The sequence below is a fragment of the Tympanuchus pallidicinctus genome, unplaced genomic scaffold (genome assembly GCF_026119805.1).
Source record: "Tympanuchus pallidicinctus isolate F22 unplaced genomic scaffold, pur_lepc_1.0 scaffold4, whole genome shotgun sequence".
NCBI classification, from domain to species: domain Eukaryota; kingdom Metazoa; phylum Chordata; class Aves; order Galliformes; family Phasianidae; genus Tympanuchus; species Tympanuchus pallidicinctus.
In genome coordinates, this window is record NW_026294758.1 from 8,917,558 (window position 1) to 8,931,750 (window position 14,193).

At 36.8% G+C, this 14,193-nt stretch overlaps 1 protein-coding gene across 3 annotated transcripts in view; it reads right to left on the bottom strand.

Annotated features, from left to right (window-relative positions):
- The window catches only part of SRFBP1 (serum response factor binding protein 1), a 63,174-nt gene that overhangs the window by 34,161 nt on the left and 14,820 nt on the right, over positions 1–14,193 (bottom strand). Inside the window, exons 2-3 of one of the 3 annotated variants that reach the window (XM_052700605.1) lie at positions 6,633–6,721; positions 5,606–5,692 (exon numbers count right to left, since the gene is read on the bottom strand). In XM_052700605.1, the coding sequence (XP_052556565.1) occupies positions 5,606–5,692; positions 6,633–6,721 (176 nt within the window). The remainder of the gene's footprint in view (positions 1–5,605; positions 5,693–6,632; positions 6,722–14,193) is intronic. The other 2 variants (XM_052700607.1, XM_052700606.1) reach the window with 2 other exon arrangements.

Here is a 14,193-nt window from a genome sequence, read left to right on the forward strand (position 1 = left end):
TACATTAGTATTACATTCCCAGAACAGACTTTATACATATTCCTCACAAGCAGGAGACAACCATGAGGGAAATTACACACAAAAGCAATCAATGAGAATAAAAAAAATTGTAGCAGCTACAGTCACCATTCAGAATTAATTAGTTTCTGTGTGACCATAAAGAGATTTACGGGTAGGCCTCCTGCTTCCCTCAACAGAAATAAGAAATTTCCCTCTAGAGGGAATAAGAATAAAACCTTTACCACATTATTTAAAAAGAATTTCTTTTACAGCTGTGAAAAATAAGAGATGTAATTTCTGTGTGAAAATTTCTTCAGAAGACAGAGTCCCAGAAAGGACAGCTGATTAAGGGGGCTGAGACTAGTGCAGGACTGAGTTTAGCACAGATCCACCACAGTGACTAAACAGACTTACTGTCTACTGAAGATACTCTTCTTAGCTGCTCTAGAAAAACATGAAACTACAAAGACCGTTATACAGCAAGAGATTGACTGGAACTGCTGTAGAAGTACTTACACCACAGCATGATGGCCAACCTAGAAAGTAAACTTACAAAGTGATTACAGACATACTCTTTTCTACCTCAAATTTACATGAATTATGGAAAAACTTAACAACAGAAGAAGTGTATATTTGCAATATAGATACATGTTTTCAAAATGAGCACAAGAACATGCTGACACTTCTCCGGTTATTTTGAATAATAGTAACAAGAAGTGTTTTGGTTTGCTGTCACTGCTCAATTTTCAAATAAATTAAGGCATATGGGTTTCATTAATTTGTTTTCGGTACTACTGCAAAGGTTGCATCTTTATTAAAGCAAGCAATAAAAATACTTATGTAGGACTCAGAAAGGAGATGGAGTCTCATCTGTGAGCCATATTGCTAAAGAAGTGAAAATAGCTTATTTTGCATCCTTACAAAAAAAAAAAAAATCTCAACAACAAAATAGTAAAATTCTTATGCAAGACTCAATAGGAAAAAGCCTCATCTGCAAGCCATATTTTTAAGATAGTTGACAGCCTTTATTTAAAACCTCCTTTAATATTTTCCTCAAGTTGTCTCAAATCCAACAAAATGCTGCCTTTGTAATCTGTTTTCACTTTGTAACTAAGAATCTAATGTGAACAAGAAAAGGAGCACATGGTAACTGCTTCTATTTCAGTATTTTGTCAATGATGGAGCCTTAAAATGAAGCTAGTGTTACTGTCTTTATATTTAAGAAGCTAAACCTAAAGCAGTATTTGATGTTAAAAAATCATTATTTCTGTTATCATAATAAAATACAAAAGTAGGAATGGCTGTCAGTTGCTTTTACATCCCAGCTTGAAATTGTATAGTATAAGCTTCTTCCCCACATTCTTCTGTCAATTTTCTTTTTAAAAACTCAACATATTATTTTACACTTGCAATCTAGGAAAAACAACAAAAAACCACCAGCTTTCCAATATAAAGGTTGTTAAGTTTGCTTAGTTAAAATATCTAAGAAGGAGGAAAGAACAGATATTAGTAGACTAGCAGTTCTATTAAACGTGAGATTACTCATTTTGGCATCAACATGATTAGAAGCAATGAACAAGTGAAAACATGAAGCACTATAAAGATTAAAAATGGGACAGAACTGACACCTCCTTTTTTATGACACTGGCCCCCAGCGTAAGAGGTGGATGTTGATGGTATGGCAGCAAAGGTTGAACCTTCCCACCAATATTTAATTACATGTTGTTGCCATGTAACAGATGGCAGCAGAGGAGCAATGGGATAAAATGGCATCTGGCACAGAAGAACAGATGAAGCAAAGATGTGGAAACGAACTCCTCCTTGTGGAAAAACTGCACCAACTGATATTTGTAAACACTTGCTGAATGTTTATGGAGACCAAACAGTGGGTGCTGACTCAGTGAGGTGGTGGGTGGTGCATTTCAGCAGTGCTGACAGTGATGTGAAAGACAAGCAACGTTCCACATGGTCATTCTTTTTGTCATACTACAGAATGAAGAGCGTCAGCACAAACTGGCAGATTACAACTAAGGATCTGTATATGGAGATAAAGATTGGTCACAATTCATTGGAAATTATGGTGGCAATGCTAAAATATCACAAAGTTTTCACCAAATAGTGTGCTCAGAAAGAACACTATTTGCAAGTCTGTAAGGATCTACTGAACCAATATAAGGCTGAAAGTGACACATTATTATCACATTATTACCTTGTATGAGATGTGGTGCCATCACAAGCCAGAGTCAAAACAGCAGTCTATGGAGCGATGACATGAATTTACCATTGAAGTTCAAGATGCAGACCTCAGGGAATAAAGTGGATGTGCACTGCCCTTTGTGATAGGAAAGGGGTGATTCTTATGTTTCCTGCAGCCTGGACAAACCATCAACACAGATTAATACGCCTTGATGCTGATTAAGCTGAAGGCTCAAGCTTCCAGAATCAGGCAGGGGAAGACTTAATTTCTCTTGCAAAATGAAAATACCAGGTCTCATATCAGTTTGACGACCATGGAGTACATTACCAATCTGGACTGGCTTTCCATGCCCACTATGTACTCTGTATTTGGTGCCTTCTGAATTCCATCTGTTTAGGCCAATGAAAAACGGACTGCATGGACAATATTCTTCTAGCAATGATGCTGTCATTGCTAGATGCTGTGAAATGGTGGGTCAGCTCCACTGGTACAAATTTTTATGAGCCAATGTCATGGTTTTGTGATTTTTGGCTTTCGGTATTCCACACCATAACATCACGTGGGGCACTGGGAGTTTAACTGTCAATGCTCAAGTCCTGGGTACCTGCCCTGAAGAGAAGAAGAACTACATTCCCCAGCGGACCTTGCGGTCAGGGAGAGGAGGTTTAACTCCTGCAAGATCACCTGATTTCTCTTTCTGGCCTGCCCTTTGTCATGGGCGCTGCTCTCGTCTCCCTGCTGCTCAACTGCACTGCGCATCTCACCTCAGCGTTGTGGTGAGGCCTATCCACCTTTCAGACATTCTTTCTCTCATTATATTTGATTTATTAGCTTCAATTCTGATTATATTGTATTATAGTGTGTTATCTTGCATTCTGATAATATATTAGTAAATTAGTTTGTTTCTCCTCAGATCGGTGCCGCTGTTTTAATTATTTTGGGGTCTCCTGTTTCCTTTTTTTCCGGAGGCGCGGATCTGCGGATCCCTCCGCCCCGCTCGTCACGGAACCGGACCCAACCAGCCCGTAAACCGTTGACAGTCAAGCATGCAGGCTCCTCTTCAGAACTGGTGACAGCATAGCTAATGTTGGTGACTATGCTGAAATACAGCATTTTGTAGCTGAGAACTTGCTCTATCAAATAAACTAAATGAAAATACATTATCATGCTATGTGAAGAGTTCTTTATGAAATCACTGCTCAATAACTCAATAACACTGATCACTAACTTAAGAAAAGGTTTCTGAGTGTGACATTTTACCAGTATTAACTCTGCTGTGTCAGGGAATTTGAATGATTTATGTGAAAGCTGTCTTGTTTCTCCTCCATGATGAATCAGGAATATTTCTATGCCAAGTCTGTAAAGGCCTCTTAGTCTAAAACCCAACAATGCTAAAAAAATATGTGAACAAACAGTGCCTTTCAGAACTGTGATTCATAAGAAAAAGAACAGGCACTTTTATTTAAGAAACAAATATACTGTATAGTCAGAAAGCATCTACTTGTTCATTTTAAAAGTAAAAAAAAAAAAAATAAAAACAACCAGGAAGAGCAATTTTTACTATTAAAATTTTATGAATATAATATTGGTGCACTTTTTTTTTTTTCTTTAAACAAAAAGGACTACTGATTTAATAGCTATTTGCCCAGGAAGTTGGAGTTTTTCCTCCTCCTCTGCTGCTCACTCCTCCTATTCAAACAATTCCAAAGCAAACTTTATTTACCACTCTCCAAATTACAAATCTATCCTCTCTCAACAATCAGACTTACAGTCAACACTTACAGGTCCTGCAGTTATAAAACTCAAGTAGCATCAGTGTCAGTAGTTGTCACTACTGACAACCGAGGTGTTCCTTTAATTCCACACAGCTCATTCTCTGCTTGGCCAAATGACAGCCTCATTTTTAGAGGGTTGTTTTTGTTTTTTGTTTTTTTTTTTCCAAAGAAGTATGTAACAGCATGAATACCAGAATCAGCCACTTATCTCCAGATACCTTAGTTTAGGGGCTTCGTTATTCTAGATTCCATCTTCACAGAAACAGGTAGCCCAGGAAGGCTGCTAAGGGCATTCCATGTCTGTTTCCTTCCAGAGCTATTTCTACACCCAGTGTATACACAAACTAGAAGACATAGAGGTGTTTTAACTGACACTGTAAGTTACCTAGAATTAGGCAGGGTAAACCAAGTCCAACCACTGTTGTTAACTGCAGGGAGCACAGAGAAAAAAGTAGACTGAAAGAAACCTTCTACCAACTTATAAAACTACTTGAATTAATGTGACCAATACAGACTTAAGTGCTAGCAGGCACTAGGATGTCTGTGTGAGCCAGTCATGAAAGTAAAATCACCATGTGGACAACACTTATGTTGTTTGACTGCTGTTTTACAGAGCAACAGCGACAGTGACCTATTGTGGAGAACCTACTTTAGCAGGGTGGTTGGACTCTAAGGTCTCTTGAGGTTCCTTCCAATCCCTGCAATTATCTGATGAACGTTTCCTTTTCCTCTTTACTGAACTGTAGAAGCTCAGTTGTTTTACAAATAATATGCTAAAAATCCATGAGATGCCATCTGACGAATCTGGCAAAAAGCATTTCATAAAAATGGATTAACAAAGCCTTTCTATTAAGCAGCTTCTTTTGAAGACTATGCTTAATTGGTAGATACATAAACAAACAGATAAAGGTCACTCAACCACTGTAGTTATAGAGGAAAAAAACAGTCATTTAACGTCAAAGTAGTTCTCTCATACAATAGAGAATACTTGTGCTGAAATCTGGAGTCTGCACCCATTCCAAAACACACAGTTTTAACATTGTCAACTAAAATCAAGATACAAGAAGTAGAGAACACTATGAAGTTATAAAATCTCTGAAGCATTTGCTCATACATCACAATGCAAAAAATACAAAAACTGTATCAATTGACAGCAGAAGAGAAAAAACTGAATCCCATGCTACCTGCCTCCTGAAGGTAAAGTTTCAAAAACTAAAACAGAACTTTAAAGCTGAAAGAAATATTCCAGTAGCATGTCATTTAAAGCTGAGAACTGATATTGACAATACCATAATCAGTTATACAAAGCATTTCTTACCCTCTTAATTGGCACAAAGAAACTAATTCCTGCACTTAAAATGTCAAAGTGCAAACTTCAAGTACCATTCAGACCAGATAAATTCAAGTTTAGTTTGGCGAGTTTAAGACTCAAACTGTTTAGCACCTTGACAGATGCAGCAAGCAAAGATGGAAATATGGAAACACTCTTGATTTTCCAGATGTGTTACGGTAACAGCAAAACTAACCTAGAAGATATTTCAGGGAGGATTCAGTAATGCAGTCCTAAAAACCAAAGCTTTTTATTGCTAAGCTTAACTCTATTTAATATGAAAATACACAAATATGGTAATACCTTCATAGCGTGGATTTCTTCTATTAATCTCTCAGCTCGTTTTTGGTTCTTTAGCTTCAAGTCCTCTGAACCCCTGTAAATGAAGTCCTTATTAAAAAAAACGGTGAGTTTTGTTCACTTTCTTATTAGAGAATGGTCATACTAAGTATCTATCAAGCAATCATAAGAATGAGCACAATCACATCCCCTTGATGTGATGAACACTGTGGTGAAGAGTGGTTCAGTAGTACAGTGTTTCTCCTGTTTTGAACAGAAAAAAAACAACACTGAAGATTTAGCAAAATAATCAAAAAGACAAACACTACTTGATCAGAAGGGAATGACAACAATTCCTATCACTAACATATAAGAGAAACTGCTATTTCAAATACAACTGCATCTAAGATCTGCAACATTTAAATATGAATGTTTAATAGGCCCATATAATTTGCTACGTTTATGAAAGAATAGTACATTCAATTTACACTTCAAACACTGTAACAGACTCATCAGACTCATCTTTTTTTTTTTTTTTTTTTTTATCTCCAGTGAGATAATAGAAGCCACTTTGGGCCCGTTGTCTTTGGAAGTACAATCTTGAAAAAGTTGCTTTAAGAATATTAACCCTAATTATTGAAAAAGCATAATTTGCATAAATATACACACTAAATAATATTTTTTGTTATACAAATTTGCGGAGAACTGCAGTGAGAAAATAATGGACAATTTGTGATCAAGAGCAGAAGAGCATAAAAGATCAGGTCTGATGGCTTTGGAAGTGCTGCAAAAGGTCCTTTGAGTTGGTTAACTTCCAAATATGAAATCCTTTTAAAACATGTTAGCTCTGTTCTACTTCATGAAACTACTTTACTTATTTTGGATCTATCTAAAATAAAGTAAAAATACAAATAATAGAATAAATGTATCAGTGTGCCTTAAGTTTTCAATGTAATGCATGTTTACCTCTTGCCCCTGTTATTTAGAAGACAATCCAGTTACTGTCTCATTTATTAAAACACAAACAAGAATAACAATGTTTAAAACTGACTTTTTCAACTTCAGTTTCCCGATGTGTCTGGTCAGTCTGCGAATGGTCAGGACTCTGGCTTTCTTCACATCTTTTCTCATCTTCACAACCTGTCAGAAAGAAGGAAGACAGTATGAAGCTCCTCTCTCTTGATGAACTTCCATATAAAACACATCTGTTACATTAAGTTACATTTTAGAATCAACAAAAGCCATTCTTGAAAACGAAATGCATTCTTCTGCTACCCAAATTCTAGTTGAAACAAATTCAGATTTCATTTAAAATCAAGCTGCTTTCAAAAACATCTGAGGAAGAACAATCAACAGTCCAAAACTGCCTAAACAGGAGACAAGACATTCCTAACTAGCCATATTTTAATATTATCCTTAGAGCCAGACAGCTACAGATTTGTAAAGACTCATCTTTTGCCTTCAGTTTGTTTGTTTTTGTCCCGGTAAAAGGGTACTTTTCCATTAGTGCATCTTATTTTCATTGTGAAACGTTTTAAAAGATCTAAGGAAAGATTCTCAACTAAACACTATTTATTATTATGAAAAAAAAACAACAAGATATGCAAATCTTTTTATGTATCAGATTTTTGTTAAATATAAACACATAAAGAGATATTCAAATAGATCTTCAAAATCTCTATGCAGATATTCAATGCGCTACACTCAATTTCAACTTCCTACTCTACACAGTTCCCTCTACCTCCCAGAATGTATTTTAACATTAAAGAAAACCTGACAGGGATGTTCTGGTCTTACTTCTCTCCCAAAAGTAAGAGGAAAATAATTACAATTGTTAGTAAAAAGGTGGTACTAACAGAAAAATCCTTGGAATCTTTTGGTTTAAAATTCCATCATGGGAAACCTTAAGACAAAACAGAGTCTTCACAATGAAGCACATTTCAGAGAGATAGATTCAACAACTACTTATAGTATTGCTAAATTAACTCTCAAATACTATCTATTAAAATACATTAGGATTTCATATTTAAATTTACAAAATATGAAATATTTAAACAAAAACATTGTTGTTCCCGACAAAAAGTCAAATTTATCTTAAGTTCATGCAATGTGGGTAAGAAGCTGGCACCTCTTTCTCAAGTAAGTTCTTGACCTCAAATTTCTACATTGGCTTATAATTTCTTAGAAACAACATGCAAATGACTGCATCTTGCCCAAATATCTGAGTTATCATCCAACCAGTTCTCCCAGGGAATATTAGCATTAGAAACCAAAATCAAGTCCAACCACAAAACAAAGCAACAAAAAAAAATCTTCAAAGCTCATTGAGGAACATTTCACATGACACTATGATGGAAAATCTGAGACCAAAAAGGCAGGAAGTCATTACTTGTTTGAAAAAATGACATATTTTGCACACACCTTATTACATTTGTAGCTAGGTTACTTGTATAAGTAAGCATTTAAGCTTCATATTGTGCTTAGTAGCAATTCTACTGAAGGACTAATCTGTTGAAATAATTTCTAGGAACAGGACCCTTGAATTAAAGGTCCCTCCTCTTGTCACACTGAAGGAAAAAAAGCAATGCTTCTGCTGAAAGTAGGAGGGCAACTGCCATGTGGTAGTTATTTGAAATTGCACAGAGAAAAAAGGGAAAATATGTTGTTTGGTAATAGGCAAGATAACATCAAAAAGGGCAAACTGGGCCAAACTTGCGGTCTTCTAATACAGTGACAGCATTGGAGGACAAGGCGAGATAACTGATGCCATTTACCTTCACTTGTGCAAAGCCTGTTGTATGGTCCCCCACAAGACAATGACACTGACCATAGGATTAGCGTATTGGCTGAGTTTGGTCAATGGCTCTAGGAGTCCAGGTGGAGGCTGGTGATGAGCAGCATCCCTGAGGGAACTGCCTTGGGACTGCTGCTGTTCAATATCTTTATCAGTGACACACACAGTAGGATTGAGTGCACCCTCAGTGAGTTTGTGGATGAGATCAAGCTCAGTGGTCCATTTGATACAACAGAAGGAAAGGTGGTTGAGAAGCTAGAAATGAGCAGGTAGTGAATGCTTGAAGCCTGGAAGGACAACCATATCCTCTGCTGCATTTAAAAGTGTGGCCAACCGGTCAGAGGAGGTAATTCCCTCTTGTGAGGCTCCATCTGCAGTATTCCACCCAGGGGCCCTCACTGTAACAGAAAGTCCTCCTATTAAAGGAGGCCCATAAAAACACGAACTGGAAACTCCTGCTGCTAAAAGGTACTGAAAGAGTTGGAGTCGTTTAGCCTTGAGAAGAGAAAGCTCCAGTGGAGACATGACTGTAGTGCTTCAATACCTAAAGGAAAAACTGAAGAAAGATGGGGATAAGCCTTACTGCTAGGGTGAGTAGTGAAAGGACAAGTGGTCATGGTTTTAAACCATTAAGAAGGAATATTTAGATTAGACGTTAGGATGAAACTCCTAAGTTAGTGAGTGGTGAGTCACAGGAACTCTGCCAAATCTGTGCTTGATAGCTGCACTTTGTAAGTCTCCATGCACTGACAAAGAAATGCTTAACATTTGCCATCTTAGGGTGTAACTAATTTTTTAACATTTTATATTGAGGGGAATTATCTTTTTAAATAGCTACCTGTAATAAAACTTCCTATAAATAGAGGAAAGAAAATAAAGTGCATTCTAGTTGAATACCTCTTCGATTCTACATATGTTCAAAAAGATGTAAACTGGGTACACCATTTCAGAAGGAAGGTGGTTGCTTTTTGTTTGCTTTTTGATGCATCTCCAAGCTACAAACTCATTTGAATTCGAAGAATTCATACAGTGACTTAACATGGTAGTTTCTGCATACCCAAATACTAAGTATATTTAACTTTCTCTCCAAAATGTTTTGTAATGTATTTTTATAGAAATCTTAATGCAGACACAGCATGTTTCTGGGGCATAAATGAGCCAAGACCCAGCCTCTCCAGCTGCCAGCCAATAAAATCTCTGTAGACATATGACAGCAGGAATGAGGGAAGGTATTCACTCCTTGGCAGGCTAGGCACATCAATTTATGTAATCCACAGTCACTTCTTTCACACGGGACAGTATGCATCAACTCTGTTCTTGGAAGTACTCATGAAGTTCTCAAGAAAGCAGTCAGTTATTTGGAAGAGAAATGAAAAAGGCTTTGCTTCAGATATACAGTGTGCCTGAAACAACGGGCTTTAAACTACCATTGTGGCTACCAGGACTCACTGAACTGTCAGCTTCTGGCATCAAAAAGTGAGGCAGGCAAACAACTAAACAATGAAAAAGAAAATAAAAAGTCAAAGAACCCCCTACGATCCTCAAACAGAAACAGGTAAACAAAAAAAAACCACCACAACTGTGGTAGCTTTTAAAAAATTGTAATAAACATTTACTCATAAAAAATAATGTTTTTTTTTGTAAATAAATAATAAAAGACAACAAAAAAGGATGAGTCTTGGCATTGAAACTTGCAACAGCTAAGCTACCAGACAGGATCAGACTTACCAATGCTTTAGGGCACACAGACAAGAATTTGTAATATACTTAAAGGCAACAGTAAGCTCAAAAGAATAATTACAGCCTCAGGCAAATCTCAAAGCAGACCTATCAATAGCAATACATTCCAGGATTCCTAGAAATTCAGGAAGCATGCTGTTGTAAAAGGAGGTAACCACTTCAAGGATTCTTTGCAATAAAGTACATGGGATGCCTTTTGTTTTGGAAGACAGTTGGTTTTGCAGAAAAACATTACCTAAGAAGCAACTGCACTCTAATTATTAAATAGTAAGAAGTACTGGTCATAGTTACCAAGAAATATTCCACAACTGTATTATAGATAATTTACAAATTTTTAAATCTATAAGAAATAATAGTGGAAACTAATTTACTTTCAAAAACAAGCCAATATAGTGAAGCACACTAGCCAGAAAGAATACAAGAATGTTTCAGAAGTAAAAACCTTAGCTTAGGAACCACACCAAAAATTACATCCATTCTACGCTATGCCTTTCTTAGATGCTATAAGGGGAATTTCTATTACTAAATCCTAAACAAAGATGAAATGCAAAAAAAATACCATGTGTGTAGCTGTTCCACAGAATAGACTTCCACTGCCCCAAAAGTTTGCAATATAAAGCAAGTGTTCACCAAAACAGGATGTATGTAGGTTGCTCTGGAAGTAATGCCTTCTATTTATTTCCATGGAAACTACAACAGACACAAGGAGTACAATGACACACATAATGAAGGCATTACTTCTGGTGCAGCCCTTGTACACCTGCCAGGTTCATATAAGCATTTTCCTGCCATACGATGAAACCAGTTTCTTCTCTTTAAAGAGATTAAGGGAGATAGGATGATCAGGAAATTACTAGCCTGACAAGAACTGTGTAATCTTAGAATCATAAAATATCTTGAGTTGGAATGGATGTTGAAGATATTCAGTTCCAACTCCCCCTGCCATGCAGGGTTGCCACCCACAAGGTCAGGCTTCCCAGGGCTCATCCAACCTGTTCTTCAACACCTCTAGGTATGGGGTACCCACAGCTCCAGACAGCCTGTGCCAGTGACTCACCACTCAAAATCCTCTCCTATCATTTTACCTTTGCCAAATTAGTGCAGTTTACTGTGGTGGATTATAACATGAATTGTTCTTTTCAGTATAACATATATCAAAAGGATACTTGGCCACGAGGCAGGAGCTCCCAGTACTTGTAATGACAATTACTGGGAAGAGCATGGATTCTTGTGGAGGCTGTGTTAAAGAATCTGGAAAGCAGAGCTGTCTTGAATAGACAGCCAGTATGGCTTCACCGAGGGCAGACTGTGCCTGACCGATCTGGCGGGTTTCTACAATGGAGCAACAGCATTGGTAGACAAAGGGAAAGTAACATGTACCTTGACTTATACAACTACCTGAAGGAGAAGAAACTGGCTTGATGGCCATATCCAGAGATCTGTGGTCAGTGGACCTATGGGCAGGTGGAAGCTGGTGACAATGGTGTCCATCTTGGGACCGGTGCTCTTCAGCATATTTACGATAGACAGTGGGATTGAGTGCACCCTCAGCAAGCCTGCTAACAACACTAAGCTGGCTGGTGCAAGTTATACAATGGAAGGGATGCCTTGAAGGGAGACCTGGACAAGCTCAAGAAGTGAGTCCATGAGAAACTAATGAGGTTCAACAAGGCCAAATGCAAGACGCTGCACCCGAGTCTGGGTGATCCCAAACATACAGATGTACAGGCTGGGCAATGTATGGATTGAGAGCAGCTCTGTGGAGAAGAACATGAGGGTGTTGGTGAATTAAAAGCTTGATATAAGCTGGCAGCAAACAACCGCAGCCTGAAAATCTAACTAATAAAAAACATTTACAAAAGACTATTTAATCCTATTTTTGGTATAAAAAAATCCTTCTATTATTTTATGCAAAAAAATAGATTTGTTTGCATGATGATATTTGAACCACTGTTACAAATCACTTAATTACAACTAACAGAAGTCTCAGAAGGAATGAATCTGTGCTAGATATACTGTCAGGAGCTTTTGATCACACACAGTATCCTTTTTGAATTAATGGGATACAGTTAGTGCACATAACACAATACAAACCATCATTCTTGTTATTTTAAGCAAGTTATTTAAGAGTCTTCCACACAATTAACTATAAAAAAGCCTTTTAAGAAAATTGTCATGTTTCCTGAAAAGAAAATGAGGCAATTTGTAATTATTAATAATAACAGTAATAATAAAAGTTTGTTGTAGGTTCCAAAAGCCTAAATAACTATGGAAAGGTCCTTAAGATCCATGACGGCAACAAAATCGCCATCAAGCAGCGCAGACAAAATGACAGTACAGGCACATCTCACATTCAAATTCACATGATTAGCCAAAGAGATTTGCATTCACATTTCTAAAACAATACCAGCAAAGTTCTCAAACAAACTCTACATTAGAATAAAATGTTATATTTGCTCACTTCCAAAACTTGTTTTGAGGCCTTGATAGGCAACATGCCTCCAAATGAAGCGAGTTTTCCATCAATTAGGAAAAAATAAAAGTGTGACTAAAGGTTTTTATGCCCAAACCTTCTTTAATATAAACTACTGAAAAATAATAGAATACTACCAGAGCTGCACTGAAGATCTAGAACTCAAAGTTACTTTGCAGTTGGCCCCAGCTATCCAAAATGCTTAACAGCCAATAAACTGATGGCCATGTTTTTTCCCTCGGAGCTGTCTGAAGAACACTCTATTCTGATCAGTGAATACCTGTAATGCTATACAAACACACAAACATTGAACCAAGACCTTCTTCCTCCTTCCTAAAACAGCGATGTCCCTTCTGTATCAAGATCAGACTTAATGTCCAGGCACAATTACAAGAAATTTTCATTCATAGTTTGAAGATATTATTCCAGTGCAATGTTCTGTATTTCTATACATAAACATCTGAATTCAGTTTGGAATACAAGGTCCACTATGTCTCTTCATCATAACTTTTGTTTCAGCAAAACCAGATCAGTGTGCTGGAAATAATCTCCTGGTAGAAGCCTGAAGTCCTCCGACATCATCTGATGTCTGAAAAAAAGAGGGTATTGTTGAGTTTGCTCTCGTTCTTAAGAATTTTCATGTGCTTGCAAGGCTAACAGGCTGTATTACAAAAACTGTATCTGAGAGTGGAGTGGCAACAACAAAAATTCAATGATCTACTAGTAAACTCTGTTTCAGAAAGCCTATTTTATATATGCTACGTATAGCTTTCAAGAAATTTTTATAGACCTACAAAAACTGTGTCTAGTGAATGAGCTGTTATAAATGAAATAAGTACAAGCTGCACCTCAGTCCTGGCTGAGACCTTTCATGACAAAGGAATCATAGCAGACTGAAATTGGGTTTTGCTCCATTAAGACCAGAATGACTCAAGAAAACAGGAAAAAAAAAATCTTTAAATATGCTCAAAGGAATACAATAGCTTCCCGACTGTATTGCATTATGACTGAAATCTCTGAAGTTTAAGTAGACCTGCTTATGTATACAAAAGAAAAAAATTCATTAGAAACACAAGGAAAACATTTGTGAACATTGCTTAAGTTATGCATGAGCAAAAGTCCCAAGAAGAAATCCAGCTTAAAAAAAAAAACAAAAAAAACACAAAAAAACCATGTATTTAAACTCAGTATTCAACATCTCTCCAGTACTTAGAAGAAAAACATGAAACTAAGTAATGTTTCAGTTTTCACAGGGCTTTATTTTCCTAGGAAAGGGCACACCAAAAGCATTGGTTTCATTTTTGTTACTTGGCAGTCTTTCTAACCAAGAAATTACCATGGCAATGTAGTATTCTGAATGTTAAATTTTGGTGCTCTTTGGCAACAGTGATTTCTCAAATTCAAAACACCTGCAGCTGGATCACGTATTAGCCAGAATGAACAACAGTATATAATCTTTTGAGTGAATAAGTGAAAAAATGTTTTTGGAACTTCATTACAAATATTTCCCTCTATTATCTGGAATGTCAGCTTGAAAAAGCTAACGATTTTGCAGATTCTTAGGAGAAGTTATCAATTCCCAAATTTACTTTTTTTTTTTTCTTT